Here is a 27,781-nt window from a genome sequence, read left to right as displayed (position 1 = left end):
TAACTCAATTTTAATTTTCAAATATAACAAAACGAATATGTCGAGAATGTAAATATAAGCATTAAACTGTCTTTTTTTTGGTGTCTATGGCCGATATAGATGCCAGAGCTTTGCAAACAAACATGTCATATTGTGCTAGTGCACAATATGACGTTTGTTTGCAAAGCTCTGGCATCTATATCGACCATAGACACCAAAAAAAAGACAGTTTAATCCTTAAATGAAAGGGAGAAAAAATCTACAGTTTAATGAAAAAAAAATGTCCATGGGCCACTCCTTCTCAAACTGCTTATTTATCTTTTTATTAAACAGATATATAAAACGGACAGTAATTTAATTACGTTATTGTTATCTTTATGTTAAAGGCTTAGAAAAAAACTAAATTAATTTTTAATAAAGACAAACGCGAGTAGATAACTGTTACCTTTAATTCTTCACACGGGGGGTGGGGGGGGGGGGGGGGGGGCTTTGTTGCTCAAATGAAATTAAAATATGCAGTAGTTTATTGAAATAGGTCATGAAAATGTACAAATTTTAAATTTCACTAAGAAAAAAATAGGCCAATAAAATATTTTACACGTGCATTGGGATTCGAACCCCAATTCGAATTGTGCATGGTGAGTGAAATGTTGTATTGTACAGGAAGTAAAACATGCGTGCGCATATATACATTGATCATCTGTACAGACACAGTCGAGAAGAAAAAGTGGCTGCAGAAGACAGCAATTTATTTTATTTTGCAATGTTGTAGACTTTTGTAGACTGTAATATCTGGATGTAAGAGGTAATGAACTCTCTAAATATTCCACCAGAGTCTTTTTCACGTTATCGTGTTATTGAAAACTTCATAAACGACAAAATTGTCGAAGTCGGAAATCCGTTCGATGGTCATCGCAGCAGATGCGAAATTTCCAGGCCCATAACAGTGCTTTTGTTCAGAATATTTTGGTGATACAAAGGCATGTTTGTTGAATTCGCCTTCTGGCTGTCAAAACGAGTTTTTTTTTAATCGTTTCAACTTTTAATGGTCGTTATTTACCTTTCTTGTTCGTTAATATCAATCGAGAATTCTGAGACGAGGAAGAGTGTAACTGAAGATGCCTGCCACGAAGTCTCTGGTGAAATCTAAAGTCACGGAGCTTTCAAGTTGAAATATGATACCATTTGTTTTCGAAATGTTTCCTTTTCGTTTCATCGTGGCCGAAATGTAAGCAATGTGTTATAAAATCATATTTGTCGGATATGGAGTCGCATATAAACAAACATGCCAAGACACATTTTGTTTTGTTATGGTATTTATCTCTGCTTTTACCAGTCAGCTGATCTATCGTAGTGCTTTTCAATAACGTCTTTCTCGGAGAAACATGTCTTAAAAAGATACCTAGCAAAATTTAGTAAAGCATGCGTCTTTAAAAGATAATTTTATGCCAAGCATTTTCCTGCCAATACAGAATCAGGTTGGTTTATTGTTATTGATTGTCATGCATTGCTGTGTTAAAATGGATAGTGTATACAGTAAACCCCTGATCAGTTCGAATCGGCCGATAGTTTGTACACATATTTTTTCCAATAAAAGCAATTATTTTCTAGCAGGCCATAGTTTGAACTCAGATTGTTTATAACTGATCCTATTTCGGATAGTCGGAACTTGTCAAATAAAACATAAAGCATGATTTTTTTTCCTGGCAAACTCATGGTGATCGGCTCCGCGGATATCAAAGACTTTGATACAAGGTTACTGGTATTACCTGTAAACATGCGCCTTCACACTTAATGGGCAGTTCACATGAGGTATTGCTTGTGGTTGTGCTGAGTGACATGATGAGCATTCATATCCAGTCATAACAATCACTGACTGGCCCTAACTAGCAATATGTAATTTTGAAAGTGTCGAATAAGTTTGGTAGATAATGTAGCGGAACTGGACCGGGTCGATCATCGGCGACCAGGTAGATCAATTGGTAGAGCATCCGGCTAGTGTTCGGAGGTCCCGGGTTCGAACCTCGGTCTGGCCATGCATTTTTCCACTCCTATTACATTTGGTGCCTGTGACCAAACCTTGTTTCAAGTGAGGTGGATACTTGACAAGGGGGTACCCAAACCTGGGTTGTGAGTCTTTGGGGTTACAAAATATTCAATAGTTTCTGATTCAAATGAAACATTTAAACATGCTGAGACTCTGGATTTATGTCTGCTATTACTGCCTTGTGGCCCTTCAGCTGACGAGAACAGATAGGAAATAGAGTAGAATGGGTATAGTATGGAGTAAAAGGAGAAAGTGTGATGGAAGAGATCTCTTTTTCAAGTTAACCTGACTTTTGTTTCACAAATGAAATGTATACTTTTTTGGGGGCTACACAATAGCCTAGCTGCTTCACAATTAATGTAACAATCATAATTATCACTAAATGAATATTGTTTCATGATCAATTAAATAAAATGCTATCATCTTACCCATTTATAAATGTGCCATTGTTCAGGCCGTCTTCGTTACATATTAGCCTTAATCTCACTGAATATGCCAAGTGTATGTTTATGTTTTGATTTACACAAGATTTTTGTCGATATTGACTCAGAGAGTTCAAACTAGTGATTATTTTCTGAAGCATAATTTTGTATATTCAAACAGGTTCATTAATATTTAGTTTTATTTTGTTTAAACTGACCGAAGGTTTACCACAGGTGACAGGTCACCTTACTAGTTCAGGCTAGTGGCAATTTCCCTCTAGTGTAGTGATAGGATGTCTAGATCTGCTCGGAGTAATATGCCCAGCACAGGCATGGTATTTTTCATTACTCCTTCATATGCTGTGATTTTTTTATTATATTGATAGATATTATGGCATTATTTTCAACAATACTTACAATACTATTTGTGTTTTTCATAATCAATATTCTCCATTGTCAAAATATATGACACTTTGATTTAGATTTAAAAAAATCACCACTGTTCATATGCACTACACAATGAGAAATTAATGATGGAAATACTGTGTTTAACCTACAAAATCTTAAGTTGAGAGAAAAAATAAATAAACACAGTACTTAGTACCTAGGGCTATACAATTTTGTGTTAAGGGAAGTGAAAATATTACAATATATAAGTATTGTCAAGATTTAGGTTAGAATGAAATTTTACATACACAGTTTGTTACTTTTCTCTGTATCTTGATGACTTTCTGATTAAAAAGAATTATATTGGGCAATCTTAATCTTTTGTATCTTTGAAAAAAAAGAGCACAAATCAAGCTGAATGTTTTTATGTACCAGTTTTCATCATATTTTCATTTTGAATCGATATAGCTGCACTTGCTGGAAATGGCATTTTACTTGTGTTTGTTTCACTCATTGAAAGAGATCATTATCATTGATAATTAAAAAATCAGCTGATATTGGCATTATTGTCTTGATCAAATGATTTAACATAATACTTGCATAGATTACAGAGTGAACAGATATATACGTGTGCACTTATTTTCAGGGAATTTCATTGTATGTCATAATTGAATAGCTCTAATAATTTCAAATGTAACACTTAAAACACTGAGCAACCACTGATATATAATCATTGAGACGAAAACTAGTGATAGGGTCATGTAGGCAGTAAACCTGTAACTAAGGCCGACAAAACTGACTAGTCGATGGGACGAAACCTAGTGATAGGGTCATGTCGGCAGTAAACCTGTAACTATCTAAGGCCGACAAAACTGACTGTAGTCAATGAGACGAAACCTAGTGATGGGGTCATGTCGGCAGTAAACCTCTAACTAACTAAGGCCGACAAAACTGACTGTAGTCGATGAGACGAAATCTAGTGATAGGGTCATGTCGGCAGTAAACCTGTAACTATCTAAGGCCGACAAAACTGACTGTAGCCGATGAGACGAAACCTAGTGATGGGGTCATGTCGGCAGTAAACCTCTAACTAACTAAGGCCGACAAAACTGACTGTAGTCGATGAGATGAAACCTAGTGATAGGGTCATGTCGGCAGTAAACCTGTAACTAACTAAGGCCGACAAAACTGACTGTAGTCGATGAGATGAAACCTAGTGATAGGGTTATGTCGGCAGTAAACCTCTAACTAACTAAGGCCGACAAAACTGACTAGTTGATGAGACGAAACCTAGTGATAGGGTCATGTCGGCAGTAAACCTGTAACTAACTAAGGCCGACAAAACTGACTAGTCGATGAGACGAAATCTAGTGATGGGGTCATGTCGGCAGTAAACCTGTAACTAAGGCCGACAAAACTGACTAGTCGATGAGACGAAACCTAGTGATGGGGTCATGTCGGCAGTAAACCTCTAACTAACTAAGGCGGACAAAACTGACTGTAGTCAATGAGACGAAACCTAGTGATAGGGTCATGTCGGCAGTAAACCTGTAACTATCTAAGGCCGACAAAACTGACTAGTTGATGAGACGAAACCTAGTGATAGGCAGATATTTTCACTTTTTACTCTTCTTTTTTGGGAAGTAACACACTTTCTAGCTAGTGGAAACAGCCAGATCATGGCTGTAAAAATGGTAAAAAATATCACTGTCCTAGGTGAGGATTTGGAATTAAAGAAGTATTTTATACTAAAGGTTATACAAAGTTATGTAAAAAAGTTAATAAAGAACTGTTACATGCTGAAAAGGTCTTGGGTAAGGTATAAAGTTTATGTCATGTGGATCTTCTGTCTGTAAACAATTTAATTATCACATGAACAGATAATGATACAGAGATGTGAATTAATTTAGAGAATAGGACAAACTCCATATTTGGTCCTAAGTAAAATTTGGACCCATGTGAGTGACATTCGAAACGGCTGCCATGTATTGTTAAGAGTCAGGATATTTACTTGCTGTTTATTTCACAAATATACTAGGATTAATTTGGACCATTATCAGAACTGAGACTGCTACCATTATGGCCATCTTGTTACTGTTTCTACATTTTGATGAAAGGCTTTATAAAGACATGGTATTCAATTGACATTTTACTCATCCTGATCATATTAGCACTGGCTTTGATATTTATTCAAATGGTTGCTGTCATGGTAAGTTAATAAATGACCTGTCATTAGCCTTTTTAGCTCGTCTCTTCGAAGAAGAGTGAGAGCTTATGTTGTCACTCCGGCGTCGGCGTTGGTTTTTCAAATGTTAAGTTTTTGGTGCAAGTGTTGAAAGGTATTAATACATCACTTTATAATTGCACTAGGGTACTGATGATTGGCAATAGAGTTCCTCTGGAGTTAAACTATCCCCTGCCAGAGTTAAACTAAAAGATTTTTTGGGGAAAAAACCTGAATTTTCAAATTTTTGGACTTAAAATATTTCTGCGTTCAGTTTTTGGTGCAAGTGGTGAAAGGTATGAATACATCACTTTATAATTGCACTAGGGTACTGATAATTGGCAATAGAGTTCCTCTGGAGTTAAACTATCCCCTGCCAGAGTTAAACTAAAAGATTTTTTTGGGGAAAAACCTAAATTTTCAAATTTTTGGACAATATTTCTGCGTTAAGTTTTTGGTGCAAGTGTTGAAAGGTATGAATACATCTCTTTATAATTGTACTAGGGTGCTGATATTGGCAATAGAGTCTCTATGGAGTAAGACGATCCCATCCTGGGTTAAAACTTTAAAAAAAATGGATTTTTTCTTTTGAAATCTGTGTTTTTTTGTTTTTGTTTTTAAATCTTTGGACTTTGTGTTAAGTTTATGTTGTGAGTGTTGAAAGGCATAGTAATACATGGTATTAGGTTCCCTGTGGGGGTTAAACTATCCCTTGCCAAAGTTAAACTGAAAGTTTTTTTGGGGGAAAAAATAGATTTTTTAAATGTTTGTGGAAATGTTGAAAGCTATTAACACATCACTTTATGATTGTAATAGGGTGCTGATATTTGGTAAAAGAGTCCCTATGGGGTTACACTATCCCTTCTTGAAGTGAAACTGAAAATAAAACTATGTGAAAATGCTCACATTAGACAATTGATACCGGTCCACATTTTTCAAGGGAGACAACTCTCATGAGGATAATATTTTATCAAAAAATTGAAGAAATATGTCCAAAGGCAATTACATTTGTGTTTAATATATTCATTTAATCTACAACAGCATAGCTTGTCTTCCGAATGTTTGTCAATAAATAATTTATATATATATATAAATTGGTATGGTTTTGAAAATTGCATGAATTCACAAAACACAATCTGATCAAGTAAACAATATAAATATTATTAATGCAATTTGCAAAACCATTCCAATTACTATATTTTAATTATTTATTGACAAACATTTGCGAGACGAGCTATGCTGTTCTCCAACAGCTCTTGTTAAACACCTTGAGGTGTTCATTTGATATATATGAACAGCGTATCTTCTAATGTTGCTTTTCCCAGGTCTAGCCTGGTTACAATAGGATAAACATCAGACTGGTGGCATGGTGGATTGGACCAGATTCTGTAGTTCTATCAACAAATTAGTATCTCTACAGTTCAGGGGTTCAGAGTAAAATTTGAGTCCATTGCTGTTGTCTAGTGATGTTGACTGTTTAATATGAAAAATAATATTGATTAAAAGTTCAACAAATAACCTTTCTGAAGAGGTAATGGAAATTCAAACAAATCATAATGGTGTTTTGATTGTTTGAGGAAAATTGATGGGTGTTACTGAGACACCTCTGGTATCAATAACTAATTTAGTTATTGTGTACATTTAGATACACAAACTACTTGTTGTATTCTTGAAGATTATGAATTCAATATGTTTTACTTGTTGACAAAAAACCCAAGGATAGAAGTTTCAAGAGAGGTGTTTTACTGTTGCAGGGTATATTTCATCTGGCATGAGCCAGAGACAGGAGCTCGCCTATGGCAGACCAACCTGAGTTTCAGCCTGGGGGGTCGCATAGACGCAATCAACGACACCAGTCCGGGACAGACAATAAGCCTCCTGACAATTCCAAGGTTGAAGATCAGACACAGTAAGTACAATATATGATAGCATGGTCTACACAGATATATTATGGTTTGAAAAAATTTGTAAATGTTAACAAAATAATCATCTCATTTCCAATTGTTACTGGTGTTTGATTTTCAATTAGATAATTCTTGTTACAAAAACCCAGCAAACATCATACAATAATGAGCGGCAAGATCCTTCTGGAATCTCGTCTTTTGTCTTACAAATATCTTAACTTTGACTTTTGTCATACTTGAAGCTGGTATTCAGATTTATAAAAGTCACAACTAGTTGTATAGCAGAATGCAAGAATTTGATATATATTTTAACTAAATAGAGACTGTTCTTATTTTCAAAAACATTTTTTTTTCTTTTGTAGATTGCCACAAACTGAAAAGAAACCCAACAGGAAAAGAAGTGCCTCGTGTTCAAAGGATACAGGTCAACATTGTATTAGTAATAAGGTTATAGCACCTAGCAACAAGGTCACTGCTCCTAGCAACAAGGCCACAGTTGCCAGCAACAAGGTCGCTCCTAGCAACAAGACCACACCCCAAAGCAACAAGGTCACAACCCCAAATAAAGAATTCATAGATTGGAACAATAGTGCTTCACACAAGCCAAGTTCGTCAAAGAAAAAGAAGAAAGTTTCTAAAAAGGATAAGAGTAGGACAGCATCAGTATCTACAAAGGAAGTTCAAGATATTTCTATTTCCCAAGTAGAGGAAAAGGGGAAAAAATCTTTCTCAAAAACTATTTCTGGAATTGTTGGGAAAGCAGCAAAGTTGGTCAACATATCTCATTCTTCTGAAGCTATAAAGAAACTTAAAAAGACTGAAACTACAGTAACTAGCAGTACCAGTATATCAAACTTTGATCAACCTGATCCAGAGTTTGAGACATATACAATATCGAAGAATCTCCGGTCAAACTCAAACGCATCTGTAATTGAGGGAATACCCTACTACACAACATTCAACAAGTGGAGTAATAGTAAAAAAAGGTGTGTAAGGTCTTCCACTGGCAGTTCCATTTCATCACTAAATACAGACAGTAGTGTGGTGGATATAGACATTCTTGGCAAGTCTTTCTCATCTCACAGTGACAATCCAGCTGACAGGAGCATTTCCCAGGTAAGTGTTACAGGTGGTGACATGACATTGGTTGTGACCCTGAATTGATTATCAATTGTTTATAGTCAGATGCTCATCTTAATGTGTTCACATTTCTGGGAAAAGGAAAATATATTTGGGTGCAGACATATTATATATTTTGTAATTTTAATCCCAAAATTCCTCACTTATATAGGATTTGCATTGAGGAATACATGAACATCTTTATTATATGTACTTTTTAGGCAATTAGACTTGTTTGATCAAAAACACAGACAGATCTCTTCTGCTATCCCAATGCAAGATGTAGATCTATGATTATAAGCATATGATGAAATTAAAAATTATTTTGATTTACCGGTAATCAGATTGCACAAAGGTTGGTTTCAGACATATGCATGTTTACCAAAATTTAAGCAATATGGTTGTAAGCCTTTCAAAAATTGAACATTCTTGTCAGTATTTACATTCACAAGGCTATGATTATTGTTATATATGTATGGATGTCATAATCAACTGTGACAATGGTTTCCATCGTGATAAGAAACAGAATTGAAAGCTGCAACGTTTAGTGATCAATTTCAAATTGTTCCTCTTTTTAAAATGGATAGTATTCCCCAAATCCTATATTAATCCCTGATCTTACTTTAAACAATGTTGTCTCTACAGCTGGCCACATATCCACTTCTTTCGAATTCAGATTATCATACCTGTATACATTTTAGATAAATAAAATATTTTTCCAGTGTTAAATTCAAAACGCATCAGGTCTTTTTTGAAGTTGTTAGAAAAGAAAAGTCACTTAAGCTTTTCTTCCCAAATTGCAGGTTCAGTCAAGCTCCCACAGTTCTAGCTTGCAACCTTCTGTAGCAAAAAAAGCAAAGATAGAAGAATCCAACACACGAAGAGGGAAAAGCAAAGAGAGTACCCAGCAATCTCCACTTACCCTCGACAACCAGTCGCCGGGGCTTGACGGCTTACGGCGGACCAGACGCACAAGGAAAACGGGATCTTGTGCCAGTAGCAGGTGTGTGGATTTTAAGCATGTTATTATCACCAATGTCTTTATCATTTTCACTTACAACAAACTCCGGGAGGGGAACAATCCATTCATACGAGAATGCATCAAACAAGTTGGTTTTCAAGTTTCATTGTTACTATTATAGAAAATCTTTGTCAGCACTGTAGCGATTTTATTTTTAAATGGATTTCAATAAAACATATTCTGGTCAAGGAAAATACTTTGAATGAGTTACCAAGGTCAAGGACAAGGTCACTTTTACTAATCATAGAAAATCTTTGTCAGCACTCTAATGACTTCATTTTTAAACAGATCATGGCCATCTTTGACTCTTGTCAGAATTGGTTGTCTGCCTATCAGTTGTAATATTTGTTTATCTGAGGATCTCTGTTGTAAACTGTGATCTCTGAAACTTTGAAGGCTAATTGTCAGGTGAGGTTTTTTCCCCCCGAGTCACCATTTTGATTCGACAATTTTAAGGGTTATTTCCCTTTCTTTATTTGATAATAGATCTTCTGACTTTTAACATGGTTCATACAGACCTGAAAACTGCTGTTACTCCAGAGCCTGATAATTCATAAAGCATAACAGTATTTTGAAATACTTTTATGAACCTATAAGATTTTAAACCTGATTTCAATTCACGCCTTCATTATGCATTCATTTTTAGTCACTGCTTTTGAGTAAATGTAAAACTTTTGCCCTGGTGCTGTGTCTGTGTCCCACCCCAAAACTTCAAAGTTTTTTGGGTAAGTTCTTGTCAATGAAAAGCCTATAAATCCATAAATAAACACCCTCCAACCTTCCAATTTGGTACATTTAAACAAATGCATTCATGAGAGATCAAGGAGTGATGTTACGACAAAATAATGTATAGTTATTTTGTATTTGTTTTTAGGTCACCTGAGACGAAGTCTCAAGTGACCTATTCTAATCGCCTTTTGTCCGTCGTCGTCCGTCGTCCGTCGTGCGTCCGTAAACTTTTTACATTTTCGACTTCTTCTCCAAAACCACTTAACAAAATTCAATGAAATTTGGCAGAAAGTTTCTATGGCTTAAGGTCAACCAAAATTGTGAATTATATGGTCCCCACCCCCAGGGGCCTGAGGGGTGGGGCCAAAAAGGGTCAAATTGACTAAAACTTCAAAAATCTTCTTCTCTACTCTCAGATATGGTGGAGTCAAACACTCTTTATAGATGAAAGGGTCTTAAGGTGCTTTACCAAAATTGTGAATTGCATGACCCTGGGGTCTCACGTTTGCCCCTGGGGAGGGGGTAAACTTTACTATAGTTTATATAGGGAAATCACATTTTTGACTATTATTTGTTGGATTTGTATTGGAATTCATTCTAACTTGGTTCAAATTATCAGCAATGGGATGACAGTTTGATGGTATGTACATGTTGGCCCTAGTTGACCCCCAGGGGCTGGTAGGCGGGGCCAAAAAGGGTCAAATTGACTGAAATTTCAAAAATCTTCTTCTCTACTCTCAGATATGTTAGAATCAAATACTCTTCATAGATGGAAGGCTCTTCAGGTGCTTTACCAAAATTGTGAATTTCATGACCCTGGGGTCTCACCTTTGCCCCTGGGTAGGGGGTAAACTTTACTATAGTTTATAAAGGGAAATCACATTTTTGACTATTATTTGTTGGATTTGTATTGGAATTCATTCTAACTTGGTTCAAATTATCAGCATTGGATTACAGTTTGATGTTATGTACATGTTGGCCCTGGTTGACCCCCGGGGACTGGTGGGCGGGACCAAAAAGGGTCAAATTGACTGAAATTTCAAAAATCTTCTTCTCTACTCTCAGATATGTTAGAATCAAATACTCTTCATAGATGGAAGGCTCTTCAGGTGCTTTACCAAAATTGTGAATTTCATGACCCTGGGGTCTCACATTTGCCCCTGGGTAGGGGGTAAACTTTACTATAGTTTATAAAGGGAAATCACATTTTTGACTATTATTTGTTGGATTTGTATTTGAATTCATTCTAACTTGGTTCAAATTATCAGCATTGGATTACAGTTTGATGTTATGTACATGTTGGCCCTGGTTGACCCCCAGGGGCTGGTGGGCGGGGCCAAAAAGGGTCAAATTGACTGAAATTTCAAAAATCTTCTTCTCTACTCTCAGATATGTTAGAATCAAATACTCTTCATAGATGGAAGGCTCTTCAGGTGCTTTACCAAAATTGTGAATTTCATGACCCTGGGGTCTCACGTTTGCCCCTGGGTAGCGGGTAAACTTTACTATAGTTTATATAGGGAAATCACATTTTTGACTATTATTTGTTGGATTTGTATTTGAATTCATTCTAACTTGTATCAAATTATCAGCATGGGATGACAGTTTGATGGTATGTACATGTTGGCCCTAGTTGACCCCCAGGGGCTGGTGGGCGGGGCCAAAAAGGGTCAAATTGACTGAAATTTCAAAAATCTTCTTATCTACTATATGTTAGAATCAAATACTCTTCATAGACTGACCCCATTAGGACTGATGGGTGGGGCCAAAAAGGGTCAATTTAGTTGGCCAAAATATTTCAAATCTCAGGTGACCGTTAAGGCCCTTTGGGCCTCTTGTTCAAATTGTATCATGTTTGGACTTTTTTGGCATCAGAACTCACTTTTAAGGTTTTTTCAAAGGCTGTCCATAAGGATACATGCCATACTGGTACCACTCTCATTAAGTATAAACATTACAGGTCTAGATATGATAAAATATTGTGACAATTGGATTTTTGGAAATATTTCAGCATTTTTTCTGAATTTTCAACGAATGGTTGTTATTGTTGGGACATCAAAGCAAAATTTGTTTTGATTACATTTAGAATTAGAATGGAGTTTTATATCTTATTATATATATTCAAGTTTATGAAACCTTAGTATAAGCATTTTGCAATGGCTGCCAGCATTGAGCTTTGATTGGATAATGCAGTCTAAAAACTATTCGCTGCAAGCACACCTTATTGAAATAGTGTTTATGCCCAAATTATGTAGTTAACTTCTACTGTTTTGTCATTAAAGTGGTCGGCGTTCCTCATCATTGTCAAAGCGCCAAGGAGGCTCAACATCACGCCCAGTACCACCAAGTGACAGTGGTACTAGCCACAGCAGAGGGACGTCCAAACCACATTCCAGTACAATGTCTGACCCTACAGACAATACTGGAAGCGGCGCCAGACCGCGTAACACTGATGAGGGTGCACAGCCACCTGTGGCAGGTAAATGGATAACAGTTCAATCTTCATTTCATAGGTATTCTTCAAAACTCTGGTAATATGTACAGTAAAAATCTGTTCTCTTTTTTTTTCTAGCTTGATTTGAAATGATGTTAGTTTATTTATAAGCTATATAGTTGCAGTATCTCCAACTATTTAATAGAAAATAGATAAATAAATAAATAAATAGAAAAAAATGGTATATGGTTGTTAATAATGAGATAATTTGTACTCTGTAGAAGTTATATATACAATTATCAATATTACAGCTTACAGTTCTACTCTTTAGGAGGTATATATAGTTATCAATATTACAGCTTACAGTTCTACTCTGTAGAAGTTAAATATACAATTATCAATATCATAGCTTCCGGTTCTACTCTGTAGAGGGTAAATATACAATTATCAATACCACAGCTTATATTTCTACTCTGTAGAAGTTAATATACAATTATCAATATTACAGCCTCCAGTTCTGGTGGTGCAACTGCAGTTACATCTGAAAGTGAGAGTGAGGAGGCTGATATGGGCAGACTTCAAGGTAGGCTGCTTCATATTTCTAAGGTTTCCTCAAAGAACCCTATTTTCCTGTACAGTATTATGGGAATTTTTATTTCAAAATCAAAATCCTTTACAGATTTCTATTCTTAAATCTCATACTAATTATGACACATTGTGAAAAAGTGGATAGATACAACATGACATCTACAACATGAACTAAATGATTTGCCAGATTTAACAACCTATCATAGCAGAACATTTTTATTGGAATGAAGGGGCACTTGCTTGTTCACTCTTAAAGGCCCAAGAGCCATTTTTTTTTTAAGAAATAGAACCAATCAGCAGTAAAATTTTAAGTGATAGGTTTTAAGGACAAAGGAAAGCTGACTGACAACAATTTTCACAGATTAACTTGATATAAGTCTTTCAAACAGTTTCCGTTTCATATACTGGAATATGTATAGAATTCTGAAAACCAGAAATTTACCTTACTTCTAGTCACCTAGCTAGCTTACAGAAGAAAACTTTTCGTCTATTCTCGTCTCATAAAAGGTGTTCACTGACTCTACATATTTTGACTGTTTAACTTTAACCTATGTGTAATACAAGCTATTTGGTGGCTCAAACAAGCTCTTTTGTTTGTGGTGTATTTAGAATACCTATACTTGGCAGTTCATTTGTGAAAAAAAGATATAATCAAAATTACATACGTCTAGTGAAGATAAAAATTATATATAATGTTGTGAGTTGTTTTTTAATTTTGATCGTTAAAATTTTATACTTAAAACTCACCTGACCAGAAAGGACAATAAACTTATAATACATGTTGTTCCACCAAATTTTTCCTTCTGAACTATTGAAAGTTCTACGTATTTCAAATTTGCAATATTTTCACAACAAGAATATTTTATCATGATCTCTAATTAACTACTTTTGATGTGAGCTGTGTAAGTCTTTTGAACCTCTTGTATATACATCACATCAAATATAATAATAAGTTTGTAGAATTATAACGTTGAGATAATTTACGATTCAGGAGTTATGAAATCTTTAGAATGAAATATTGATAGAGAATGAAAAGTGGATGTTACACTTGTAGCAACTAAGACTTTATTCCTTGGTAGATGGGTGGAGGAGGGATTTCTTTTGAATTACTTGTTTTCATAATATGATTTTATAAACTAATACAAAGTGATTTCCAAGTCTTTCAAGTATGTCTAAAATGGATCTAGGTGTGCAATCACACAAACCACAATACATAAATTTCATATTCTTATCAGTGTATTTTATGACTAAAGAGTAATATTGATATTATTAACATTACACAAATGATGCCTTCTAGTGGTCCTAACTCAGCCTAATTAATATTCCTTGCTTGGCTTGAAGGGAAAATATTTTGTTTCTGCAAGCATCTTTAAAAGACTGATGATTGGAAGTGGCAGAAGGGAGGTTTTTTCTTATTAATTCACAATTAAGCTAAGAGTGTAAACTGTCCTTGTCAAGTTTTGGTATAAATGGAATGAGTGAGCATTGCAATAAGGACTTAGATGACCTAATTTCTGTAACATATTTACATAGATGACCTAATTTCTGTAACATATTTACATAGACGACCTAATTTCTGTAACATATTTACATAGACGACCTAATTTCTGTAACATATTTATATAGACGACCTAATTTCTGTAACATATTTACATAGATGACCTAATTTCTGTAACATATTTACATAGATGACCTAATTTCTATAACATATTTACATAGATGACCTAATTTCTATAACATATTTACATAGATGACCTAATTTCTATAACATATTTACATAGACGACCTAATTTCTGTAACATATTTTCATAGATGACCTAATTTCTATAACATGTTTTCATGCATTTGTTTTATTCCAATTTCTAAGCAGCCAGGACCATAAAGAAAATGAGTTTAAAGTACAAACGTACTAAGGTACCATCAGAAGGTATGGTCATTCTGGCACTGTGGCACTGTTACTATTACGACTTTTATCTTATCTTCACACATAAAGAGGTCTAGTGCTATGTCGGATCATTTGGTAACACCAACCAGGATATTTCAACCTTTGTCAGGATTCTGATGTGTTGGATTGAAAAAATTGAATTTTTCCCCTAACATTGGTTTCTTTCTTTTGCACATTTGAATACAGTGGAACCTTGTTATTCCATAGTGTGGTTGTCTAGAAAGTTAGGCTAATATTCAAAGAATATCCAGAAAGATATTTAAAAAGATGTTTATAATTGATAATGAAAATGTTAAGAAATGACAATAATTAGTGTTCAATAAATTTTTTATGATCTAAAAATCGTCATGTTAGAATTAGATTTTGATTTGACAAGGTTCCACAGTAGATACTAACAGAGCGACTATAGCACTAGGCTTTGATGTTGTGGAGGTACTTTTGTGTGAGCTTCAGTGACTTTATTTAAAGCTTTGTGTTTACGTTGATTTTGTTTGTTTGGTTCCAGCGCTTCTTGAGGCCCGCGGCCTACCCTCCCAGCTGTTTGGGGCACTTGGTCCCAGAATGCACCAGCTCCTGCACAGGACTATGGGAGGAGGCAACAGTGAGTGGCCTCTTCTTACTAAAGGATCATTGATAGCTCAGTAGTGCAAACATCTTCAATTCAAATAAAAAGTCCCAAAATATAGAAACATATAACTAGTATGTAGATCTTAAAGTGTTTTATCGAGATTTGATAAATTACTACTATGTTAAGTTCCTTAAAATTGTTTTGTGTTAATTTTATGAAGAAGAAAAACACATATTTATAAATACCCAGTATCAGTCATGATAAATGTTGACTAAAATTCATTGCTTTGCTACAACTTTCCCGTCCCCCCTCCATACAAACCACAATCCTGTAACATAATGAGTGAAATTACTGAAATGTTATTACCGTAGTCCTCCTCTGTTTGTCTGGTGTACATGAGTGGCTATGTCATATGTATTTATTAAAAGTGTACAATAATTTGATATGCCATGAGGCTTACTGTGTATTTTTCTTTACATAGACAATCATGCGACGTCATATTTGATCATTTATGGTGTCTTAAAGGTGTAATACTTATCACACATATCTCTTTCAGTTTCTATGATATAGTCATATTACATAGTAGAACAGGCCAGTAATTTGATAAAATGTCTCTCACCAGTAACACATCTTGAGATGATTTTAGGAAGTTTGTCTAGTACTAAAAATCTGGTCTTTGGTCCCACTAGAGTTATGGCCCTTTGTCCCCTATGTATCACATTGTCTGAATTTATTCTGTATGCTTCGTCACATAAAATCCTCAGATATTTTATATGGAACTTAATGGTAACTAAACTGTCTCATACTGAAATTATGTCATATACTCATCTACATAATTATAAGCCTTGAGTAATTCCAATGCCAAATGTTAGGTGGAGGATAATGGGTACCATGGACTGCTTGCATCACTCTGCTTTATTCATGATTCATGCTTTCATAGGACATGGACATTCTTTTTCTGTTTAAGATAAATAAAAGAATAAGAATGTTTGTATCAATTTATAAACAAACAAAAAAACAAAAAAAATGTTGGTGCAAAAGTGGTGAATAGATGTAAATATAGCAGATACTCTTATCGAGGGATTCCTGGCAATAATATCTGTACTTCTACACTAAGTTACAAGGACCAATACAATTTGGCCTCAATTCTGTAAGTAAAGCCTGTGTTTACCAGGTTACATGCCCAACCAGATCTAGTTTATTTAAATACATGTACATTGTACATGTGCCCTTTGAACTTGATATTTTTCACTATCAATACACCTGCGTTTCAGGATTTAGCAAAAATTTACCAACATATATGCACTGAAAAAGTTGTCTTGAATTCAATGAATTGTTTTCTCAAACAATAATATCAAACTGTTTTTTTTTTTTATTGATTTGTTGTTTAATTTTACACATTTAACACAATATAGCTTATTTTATTCATGAGAATGAAATTTAACAACTAATTCATCAGCAAGTTTTCTTTATTTACATTTGAAACTTTCAATCTAACCACAAAGTCCTGGCAAAAGTCACTGATAATTATTTGAAAATTAATTACATGTATGAATTGCTTTGAAATTCAGACATTTCCAAATCTTGAATTGAAAGGTCAATTTCAAGAGATAAATTGGGGAATTTCCATTCACAGTTTGCGATTTATTTCTTATTTTTTCACATTATATATTTATTACTTGTCTCTTAAAATCAAATTTGTGTTTTTTATCTGGATTTTTTTTCCATATCTACATTTGCTTTCACTTCAAGCTTTTTTGTCCCTAGCTTTTCTAAAAATTTCAGACTGTGTACATCATGTATTGACTGTAAAACATGTTTGTGATATTTCAGTCTGTTGAATGACACTGAATACATGAAATGTAGACACCATTCAAGCTGGAGATATATATTATTATTATAACAATTTAATATTATAGTTTCATTCTTAACATTGATATAGTCTGAACCATATACACGTATCAGGTTTGATCACATTGTATTTAATCTACAGATATAAACATTGATCAGTGACTGTGTATCAGGGCATCCAGTTGACCCCTGTTTTTGACTCCCAAAATTGAGATCTGACTCTTGAGTTTGAAGGGACATGTCTATTTGACATATGTTTTGACCCTTCAGATTGTTCAGAAATTGTGATTTGACTTCTGAAATTGCAAGAAGTCAAGGGTCAACTGGATGCCCTGTGTATGATAGATATTCAGCATACAAGTACTTATCATACTATTGTAAGGCTTTAAGTTGCAGTTATTACTAACAACTTGATACCTATTAGTAATATTAATTGATTAAAGGAGATTAAGCTTTGTAAAGAAAGAAAGTATTAATTTAGTAAAATTTACACATCAAAATGTCTTAGTGTTTTAGTAATGAACCTCTGGACAGCTAGCTGCCAGCCCCATGAACCTCTGGACTAGCTGTCAGCCCCTATATAATGTTTTACAAAGAAATACCTACTCAGTTGAATTCTAATACTAGCCTATCTCATGGTTTAATAAATCAGACAAATCTGTAAGAGATAAAAATGAATTTACAAAATTTAGTTGCTCTCTAAAGAAGAGAATGTTTGTAATTAATTTTATAGCGTCTACGTATATACCTTACTAGGTAAATTCTGAAGTTAGTTTTATCAGTGTAAACAGTCATTGTATGTATCTATGTATGAAGATAACACCCGAATTACAACATGTAATGTGTTTATACATCACTGTTTCATGATATAAAAAAGTATATTTCATAATTTTATACCCTTACCCAGAAAGTATTTTCAATCCAAAATGAAAGCTCAAGTTCTTTATCAAGTAAAAATCATCATGAGTCATGATTTGTCACATTCATATCTCAAACACATTTTTTCATTTAAAAAAAATTAACAATAAAATGATAATATTTAAGATTTTACTTTACAGACTGAGTATACATACTTGTAAAATTACTAGCTACTTCCTGTTAACTTGAGCAGGGTGAATTTCTCAGTATTCGACCCTAAAATAGTGATGGCTTCAAACATGCAATCTCCTGTCATCATATATAATATACAATGAGTTGAGGTTGATGGGGATTTAACGTAGCACAGGCCTGTATGTGTGGTATGGATATGAAGTAGTGAGTTCAAAGACACAGAAAATTCCTAGGCATGTTAAAAGCACAGATTGGTCAGCATAAAACTTTTTAATCAGTTATGATGTATCGGTATTTTAATCATTTTGTTGTTAAACTGAAAGTGTACATTGGTATTATTATTTGGTGTTAACAATAAGATAATCAACTTCTCAAGTTAGTGTAACTCAATGTGCTGCTGTTATTAAGTTTTAAAGTGAAATGAAGATCACATCATTCAAAAAAATAATCCACTCGTGTCGGGGATGGGGGGTGTTGCCTTGGTTAATTGTTAATAAGGAATATGATAAAGAGAAGTAGAGAACCTTGGTCCTTAAGGAGCTAGATGAGTAGCATCACTAAATACACAATCTGTATTTGATTGTAGATGATGATAATAATAGTGACAAAAACATGAATTCTGCACTACTTATTTCATATCACAGGAGAACCTGCCTTGATTTGTAATTGTTTATTACTGTTTTTAGTCAGTAAAGCTCAGCAGTTGATACAAGGCCTGCAGTCTACCGGAAACGAGGACCAACAGCTCACCTCTGCTATTGAGATGTGTCAGGTAATTAATTAATTAATGACTGATAGCATAGTAATATTTATGTCAATTTATCCCTAAGAAAGCTGACAGAACACTGATTACATGTGGTAGACAAAGCCTGGCAATATGTGGAGTAGGTGTTATACCACTAAATAACTGTTCCTGGGTTCAAACAAACTAAATTTGGTGTCTGCCTTCAAGTGGATTTGATCTTTTGACATGAAAAAAAAAAAAAAATAAATAAATAATATGACTTATATAAGCCATGAACACCTAATTCAGACCTTGAATTTCAATATTTTGAATTTTGTTTGTGAAAACATTATCTCTGCTGTGAAGAATTATCATTTGATCTTATGAAAATAACAAATTATTTACAAGATTAGTAGAAAACATCTGAAAGACACTCAAGTTAGAAAGAAAATATGTGAATGTTTGTTAAAGTCATAAGTAAATGGAGAAAAACTACAACACAAAATTAAAGCCTCATTTCTTTGAGGTTTGCAAATCCCAAATCCACAAGAAATGCTGATGAGTGTGCCTTGAATTTGAGCTTGAAAGGCCTCATACATTCATCTTAAATTAGATACACTGATGACCTCTAAAACCTTGTGTACATGAACAGGCACTATTTGAAGTAAATTCTCCAGTCTGTACATGTAAAAAAAGAAAAATTTTGAAAAACGTTCAAAACTATTTGATTTGCAAACTTTTGTTCTACAGAAATGATGGCAAATTTGATATCACAGTATACTGTACTTAACATACTATATTTGATCTTTCCATTGGAGAAAGGAATTTGCACTGGATGAATATAAATGACTGGTAGAGGATGAATATTTCACATGACAAAATATCCTTATCCATAATTGTTGATGGAATAATTAACATTTTTTCCAAGTTCTCATGACATTTGTGTGTTTGTGTAGTTACTTGTGATGGGGAATGAGGATACACTGGCAGGCTTTCCAGTAAAACAGGCTGTACCAGCCCTCAACACACTCCTACAAATGGAGCACAACTTTGACATGATGAACCATGCCTGTCGGGCTTTAACCTACATGATGGAAGCTCTTCCTCGATCCTCCGCTGTGGTTGTAGATGCCGTGCCAGTCTTTTTGGAAAAGGTATTACAGCAGGATTTTCATTCCCATGTATAGCAGCTGTAAAAAATTGAGGATTCCAGGAAATGTAATATTCTCCTAAATTAAATCATTGAAAAAGAAAAAGGAAACAATGGTTTTAGTTTGTTATCAGTGTTCCCACAATACACCTGATAAAACCCAACTGATTTATTTGTTGTCGTATTAACAACCCACCAAAGAAATAGCTTAACAAGTTATTGATGTTATTTAAAATGTTGTACTTTACATTTGACAACAGCTACGAGCTATTCAGTGTATGGATGTGGCAGAACAATCTCTGACGGCACTAGAGATGTTGTCGAGGCGACACAGCAAGGCAATCCTGCAGGCTGTGAGTAATTACATGTTTGTCTGGGTGTGAATAGAAGTGATGAAGTTTTGCAATGTATAAAATTATAAACTTCTTTTTTTCTGCATGTACCTTGTATATCTATCAAAAAAATATATGACAGTATCTATAATGTATATATTTATATATCGGTATGACAATATCTATAGTATGTATATATACCCGGTATGACAATATCTGTAATATATATATATCGGTATGACTAGTGCTGCAACGATATACTTCCCTCACGATACGATACGTATCACGATACTTGTCTCACGGTACGATACGTATCACGGTACATTTACAGCGTGCCCCATTAGCTTATCCTGTCGGGGTAAAGTGTACCCCTCCTCTGAAAATTGGAGGGATACAAACATAAATCCAGGGATACTATCACGAATTGACTTATCAAAGTTACTTATTTGTACAAATTTAGCCATAACATTACAGCTGTAATTATAAAAATGTTAATTAAGTTTAATTAAAAAAATATATTGACTCTTAGAAGTTTTGACATGCTTATTATTAACAATTAGGCATTTTGACAATTGACACATTGTGTTAAGATATGTTTTACATAGATTAATTGTTTTCATCTTAAATTATCGAATCTAAATATGTTTTCAATTAGAACTCTACTCAATTTCCAATTGATCTGGGCCTGTTCGTTTATGAGGATAAACCGGTCCGTCACTATTTAAGTGTAATATTTCAAACATATATATACTGATAGAAGGCCTATCTTAACGGACTTGCAAATGTTAATACAGGCCTAAGAAGTCTTTGTCAAGGCTCGTCTGAAAGTAATATAAAATCACCAGGTCTGTCTTTATTTAACAACACTGGACCGCAAAAACGAAAAAGGCCCAGATATTGATGAGTGAACATTTTTCTTTTGTGGACGGCTCCAGGATTTACGCAGGATAAACATGATTGGTTCTGTAGCAAAATTACGCCTTTAATGAAGTAGCAAAAAACATTATTCAGGTTAGGAAATAACCTAGATCTGTGAGTCGTCAACAGCCAATCAAAATAAGGGATTCCTGACAGTAGGTCAGGAAGACTTCGCCTCGACAATTTTGATTCTTAAATTATTTTAAATAAATTTAAACCACCTTTTTCAGCTACAGGGATCCAGAAAAATTTCCATATATATGTAATTTAAATAAGCAATACAAATTACCGCGCAGAAAATCGGAAACGGACTGAACTGTGAGCGTACCGTGATGCGATATCAAAATACTGTGAACTGAACCGTGCCATTTATACCACGATATATCATTCCACGGATTACCGTTGCAGCACTAGGTATGACAATATCTATGATATATATATTTATATATCTAAATATATATACCAGTATGACAATATATGTAATATATATATACCAGTATGACAATATCTATAAAATATACTGGTATGGCATTTTTTAGCAACACCTAATTATGGATTAATTATTTTTACGACAGGGAGGTATATCAGCTTGCCTGACATTCCTGGATTTCTTCAGTATGTCAGCCCAGAGGAGTGCTCTGTCCATCACTGCTAACTGTGTACAGAACCTTAGTCCCGAAGAGTTCCACCTCATCCGAGAATCTTTCCCACTGCTCAGCGCACGTCTTACACATCAGGTAAGTTCCAAACAATCTGTATAGCCAGTTCTAATAAGATAGGCTCATTTTCTGACCATTGCAATATATTTCCCAGTGTGTCATTTCCAGACCATTGCAATATATTTCCCAGTGTCTCAGGGTCTTATTTTGTTGGTTTTCACATTTGCAGGACAAGAAGTCAGTTGAAAGCTGTTGTTTGTGTTTCTCGCGCTTGGTGGACAATTTTCAAGGTGACCAGAGGATTCTGAAGGAGATTGCGGTGCATGGACTTCTGACCAACATCCAACAACTGGTAAGGCCAGGGCATTATTCCAGAACAGACAGAGTCTAACACTATAGATCATCATAATGAAATCTAAATGTCTTTGTTTGTGGGTTTGGGTCCACTTTGGCCACAATTATTGGGATTGCTTTTAGTTTGCATCTGTTATAACATGTTCAAAAAGACGGAGTTCAATTTCACAGAGTGGGGCAAGTTTTATTTTGGATATTAGGCATATTAGGGAAAACAATTATTAACAGTCTCTAGCAGGTTCAACTTAAATCTAGAATGTAGTGTATTTTGTTTAAACCTTGCATTGTGATGTTGATTTTCCTGGGTTGTGTAGATGATTCTAAATCTCTTTTAAAATGTGATGAGTTTGTTTAACCTTGCAATGTGCTGTTGGTTTTCCTGGGTTGTTTAGATGTTTCTGATGGTCAATATTGTTTACAGTTGGTGGTCAGCCCACCAGTAGTCAGTACTGGGACGTTTGTGATGGTTGTACGTATGCTGTCCGTCATGTGCGCTAGCTGTCCTGATCTGGCTGTCCTCCTTCTCAAACAAAGTAAGCACTACAATTCTGTAAAGTTGTATTACTTGTATAAGCAGATACTATAAATATAAACTTGAGATTCGTTTTTGTCAAATGAAACCACCAAACAAAAAACAAAAACAAAAAAATACAAAGATTCAAAAATAAAAGCTAAACCAGTTTTGTAATGCCCTTCATTTTCACTTTTATTTCAGAGATTGCAGACACTTTATGTTATCTCCTAGTGGGAACTTCTGAACAAGCCAGTCCAAGTATAGAGGTGAGATATAGGGAATGGGAGATTCAATGTCTACAAAAAGATTGGTAGAGTTCTGGGACACCTAGCAGGCTGGTTCTACAAGGAATACAAGAGTCTGACCATAGTTGTAGAGAAATTAATAGGTAGATCTATGTGACCATTAATAGGTAGATCTATGTGACCATTAATAGGTAGATCTATGTGACCATTAATAGGTAGATCTATGTGACCATTAATAGGTAGATCTATGTGACCATTAATAGGTAGATCTATGTGACCATTAATAGGTAGATCTATGTGACCAGTAATAGGTAGATCTATGTGACCAGTAATAGGTAGATCTATGTGACCAGTAATAGGTAGATCTATGTGACCAGTAATAGGTAGATCTATGTGACCAGTAATAGGTAGATCTATGTGACCAGTAATAGGTAGATCTATGTGACCATTAATAGGTAGATCTATGTGACCATTAATAGGTAGATCTATGTGACCATTAATAGGTAGATCTATGTGACCAGTAATAGGTAGATCTATGTGATCATAACAACGTCTTGTTTGGTAGTGCGGCTTTAATAGATGAAGAGTTGACAAGTTTTGATACTGAGGCTTGTCTTTGTCAGATGACAATATGCCTTGGTGTCAAAACTAGGCAACAGATAACTACACACCTTAGTGTCAAAACTAGTCAATACTTCAGAGGTGAGAAATTAAAAAAAGAGACTATCATCTGAAAAAAAAGACTTAACCTAGTTTATTGTGCAGGCTACATTATAAAATCCATAATTGTTCAGCTGTATCTATATTTTGTTGAATTCCTTAGTGTCAGTCTGAGAGTATCTACCAATAATTGTCTGATTTTTGACCTTTGAATTCTTAATTTATGTTGAAATATATATGATGAAAAATTACAAGTGTTACTTTATTTTATTTGCAGCTTGTATCCAGAACACCACAAGAGTTGTACGAGATAGTCTGTCTCATTGGGTAAGTTATACATTTGAAGGTCAGGTGCTGTTACCAATTGAATTTGAGTCCTTTGCCCGCAGTGTTATATGAACAAGAAGAATCTCGACCATGGAATTGCAGAAATAACTTGTGTATACATCAACTTTTCTGTTTGTTTGGACAGTGAGCTGATGCCTAAGCTACCAACAGATGGGATATTCTCCATTGACACAATGCTGCGTAAAGGCTCCACAGGCCAACTGGAGGCCATAACCTGGCAGTGGAGGGATGACCGTGGTATCTGGCACCCCTACACTCCCATCGACAGCAAGATTGTAGAGGTGAGCAGGGCAGGCAACAAGTGGCAAAACATCCAATCATCTCTAGGATGATTATGTAAAGTTTTCACTTCAAAAGTTGTTTAGGGTCATTCAGAATGTTGTATGTCATCTTGAAAGATGTTTTGTACAAAAAACAGGCATTTGACATCTTCAAATGTCTTAAAAAAATCTTTCATATTCAAGATCATCTCTTTGCAAGCAGTATCTTTGTACTGTTTCATAGTTTTCTCCGAGTAGACTATTTTTAATGGACATCTTCAACATAGTTTTGGGCAAGACAACATGTCCTGATGTAGTCTTAAGTTTACTGACATAACCCTAACTTGTTTGTTTTGGTAGGCTGCCCACCTGGCCAGTGAAGATGAGGTTAGTCTGTCTACTATGGGACGGGCCTACACACTGGACTTTAATTCTATGCAACAGATCAACGAGGACACTGGAACAGCACGTCCGGTTCAGAGAAAGGTCAACCCTTTTGTACCTGGTGCCCCACAGGCCTCGGGTAAGTCCTTGTAATTTTACATATCTTCACATCAAAACCGAATACCTATTTCTAGTAGGTCAAAAGTTGATTATTCAAACATCTGCTTGTATCTGTGAAAAAATACTGAAAAAAAGTGATCCAAGAGCTGATGGACTAGCTCTAATTATATTCTCTAGCAGAGTGGTTTTAAAGAAATATTCCACACAAGTTTCAAAATTTCTGGCTTTCTGTACCTTTTAGGAACTCTTTCTAATGGCTTTCGAAATTATTTTCAGCATTGGAATATCTTTTGTGGTCAGTTTGGACAAAAATGTTTTAATTATGCCCTCTAATAACATCATTATTTAGGCATGTGTTTTAACTTCTTAATTATGCCCTCTAACAAAGCAGTTTTTTGTTTACAATAGACATTATTATTTAGGCATTATGTTTGATGTTTTGTTCATATTATAAAAAGTGAATGTATTATATTTGTAGAATTTATAATGTTTTTACGTCTACAGCCACCTCCCTGACGTCCTCCTCCTCCTCCTCCGTATCCTCTGTTTCTTCCCTGCCGTCTGACCCTAACATTGAACGGTGCGACTCACGAGCAGAGATACTAAAAGAAGACATGGCTTTAGCCTCTGCCTTTATCCAGACACTGTTTGCTGTTCTGTATGAGGTGTACAGCTCCTCTGTAAGTCAAAGCATTAGTCACAATCTATGTTCTTTCACAGATTCTGCTGTGTCTCCACTTTACACTATTGAGATAGTACTATAAAGTTTGTGTCAGTTCCGGGTTATCATAAGGAGACAAACACGAATATACCACAGCCTCCCACAAGACATTCTCACCACACATTTGTTTAATCTTTATTCAAGGTCACAGTGATAGGTTTATGATTTATGGGTACCTATAATGAATGGCTAAAAAGTTGTATAAGATATAATGGCTGCGGTCACAGAGGTGAAATATGTTCATAAAAATTGCCTTTTATCAGCAATTGTAGTTTAAGGTGGCTTTAACAAAATTACATATTAAATCAGTAATTATTAACTTTTTACAATTGAATACACAGGAGAAAACAAATGTCAACAGTGGATGATTTCCAGCCATATTTGTATTTCATGTATTACTTTGTTTTGAATACATGACTATTACCCAATCTCAACAACATCTATAAAGATATATTTTGACTAAGATCATCAACAAATCCCCAAAATATATTATGTACTTGTTATTTTTAAGGTCTTTACTGTACAGTTAGTGTTACATTTATGTAGTAAGGGCCTTAGGCCTCTTGATATCAGTTATTGTTGTATTACGTGGTACCACCCACATCCCTCTTGATATCAATTATTGTTTTATTACGTGGTACCACCCACATCCCTCTTGTTTTGAGTCAGTATTGTATGTAGTAATTATTGTGTTGACAGGCTGGCCCTACAGTGAGACACAAATGTCTACAGACATTGCTAAGGATGATCTTCTATGCTGATGCTGACTTACTGAAAGAAATCCTGAAAACTCAACCTGTCTCCAGGTATATAAATAAATGGTTCTTGAATTCTAGATAACTAGTAAGTTGGGTACCATCAGGGAGGACAAATGATGGTCAAATATTCTACCGTCTATGGGTAAATTTTGCCTGGGAAAAGAAATTACTCTTCCAAGAATTCCCCACTTGTAAAGTAGATATTATGCATTAGTACTAGTAGGTAGATGTATATGGGCCCCAATGATAATCCTAACCTACAGCTTTCTCTATGCTAATCTTGGGGAAATCTTGGATTGTTCAAGGCTATTTATGTAACACCTCTTGTGTTTAACTTTTCTGAGGAGTGTACTATAGATGTTCTGTCCATTCAATTTTTTTCTGTCATCTAATTTACGCATTATTTTCATTTTGTAAGATTTTCTGTGTGATATCCTGTCATCTAATTTATTATTTTCATTTTGTAACATTTCTGTGTGATATCCTGTCATCTGATTTATTATTTTCATTTTGTAACATTTCTGTGTGATATCCTGTCATCTTCTGTTTCTCTACAGCCACATAGCCGCCATGATGGCTTCCCAGGATCTGAAGGTGGTGGTAGGAGCCATTCAGATGGCTGACATTCTCATGCAGAAGTTGGCTGACATTTTCAGCGTATTTTTCAGAAGAGAAGGTAAGATTACTGTCGTGGAACCATCAGTTTCTATGTCATCTCTTCTTTAATAGCGATAAGTGTTGGGTTAAAACATTGTTGATATTCTGTTTTGTTTGTAGGTGTCATGCACCAAATAAAGAAGTTGGCTGAGTCCGACCCTTTGGCTGTGTCACCAGTAAAGCCGCCCTGTCCTCCAGAGAACCAGCCCACAGGAGCTGGTTCAGTGTCAAGCTCGCTCAGTAGTTTGAGCAGCTCCAGTACAATGGGGTCTGGTAGCAGTATATCCCACAGCTCTGAGTCCTTAGGGGGTCGAGATGCCAGTCTAGGGTCACATGACCTGGGAGGTGCCTCTATCCCCACCCCAGGGGAAGACCAATGTAGTAGTCCAACACAAATGTAAGTTGAGCATGTGCAATATTTTAATGGAAATTTTATTTTCACATTGGAAGCATTATCCTAAATTATGAATGCACCAATTTGATTTTCTGTACATATGTATGTTTTGTTTTATGAGAAAATATTTTGGATGTTCCAATAAGGGCTAATTTTGAGAGCATAAGATATTTGATAAGTTAGTGATACATGAACATGCAAGTCTCGCATCCTGTACAAGTAGAATTTTTAATGGGACTCAAAAGAATTTCTGGAAATACTTAAAATTAAACATTGTGGGTCACATTGTTGTAAGCAATATCATTGAAAAAGACT

General features: G+C 35.0%; 1 protein-coding gene across 2 annotated transcripts in view; it reads left to right on the top strand.

Moving 5' to 3' along the window:
* Positions 1–678: 678 nt before the first annotated feature.
* The window catches only part of LOC117342737 (E3 ubiquitin-protein ligase TRIP12-like), a 52,284-nt gene continuing 25,181 nt past the window's right edge, over positions 679–27,781 (top strand). For both annotated transcript variants that reach the window (XM_033904972.1, XM_033904971.1), the window contains exons 1-21: positions 679–784; positions 6,814–6,968; positions 7,326–8,079; positions 8,886–9,085; positions 12,115–12,311; positions 12,775–12,849; positions 15,305–15,400; positions 18,955–19,040; positions 19,949–20,146; positions 20,403–20,495; positions 21,968–22,129; positions 22,281–22,403; positions 22,827–22,938; positions 23,121–23,185; positions 24,102–24,151; positions 24,297–24,453; positions 24,793–24,955; positions 25,441–25,616; positions 26,357–26,463; positions 26,973–27,091; positions 27,193–27,469. In XM_033904972.1, the coding sequence (XP_033760863.1) occupies positions 6,856–6,968; positions 7,326–8,079; positions 8,886–9,085; positions 12,115–12,311; positions 12,775–12,849; positions 15,305–15,400; positions 18,955–19,040; positions 19,949–20,146; positions 20,403–20,495; positions 21,968–22,129; positions 22,281–22,403; positions 22,827–22,938; positions 23,121–23,185; positions 24,102–24,151; positions 24,297–24,453; positions 24,793–24,955; positions 25,441–25,616; positions 26,357–26,463; positions 26,973–27,091; positions 27,193–27,469 (3,323 nt within the window). In that variant the 5' untranslated portion in view covers positions 679–784; positions 6,814–6,855. The remainder of the gene's footprint in view (positions 785–6,813; positions 6,969–7,325; positions 8,080–8,885; positions 9,086–12,114; positions 12,312–12,774; positions 12,850–15,304; positions 15,401–18,954; positions 19,041–19,948; positions 20,147–20,402; positions 20,496–21,967; positions 22,130–22,280; positions 22,404–22,826; positions 22,939–23,120; positions 23,186–24,101; positions 24,152–24,296; positions 24,454–24,792; positions 24,956–25,440; positions 25,617–26,356; positions 26,464–26,972; positions 27,092–27,192; positions 27,470–27,781) is intronic.

The sequence above is a fragment of the Pecten maximus genome, chromosome 14 (genome assembly GCF_902652985.1).
Source record: "Pecten maximus chromosome 14, xPecMax1.1, whole genome shotgun sequence".
Lineage (NCBI taxonomy): Eukaryota > Metazoa > Mollusca > Bivalvia > Pectinida > Pectinidae > Pecten > Pecten maximus.
The sequence above is the reverse complement of the archived record's forward strand: the minus strand, read 5'-3'. Positions and strand labels throughout refer to the sequence as shown.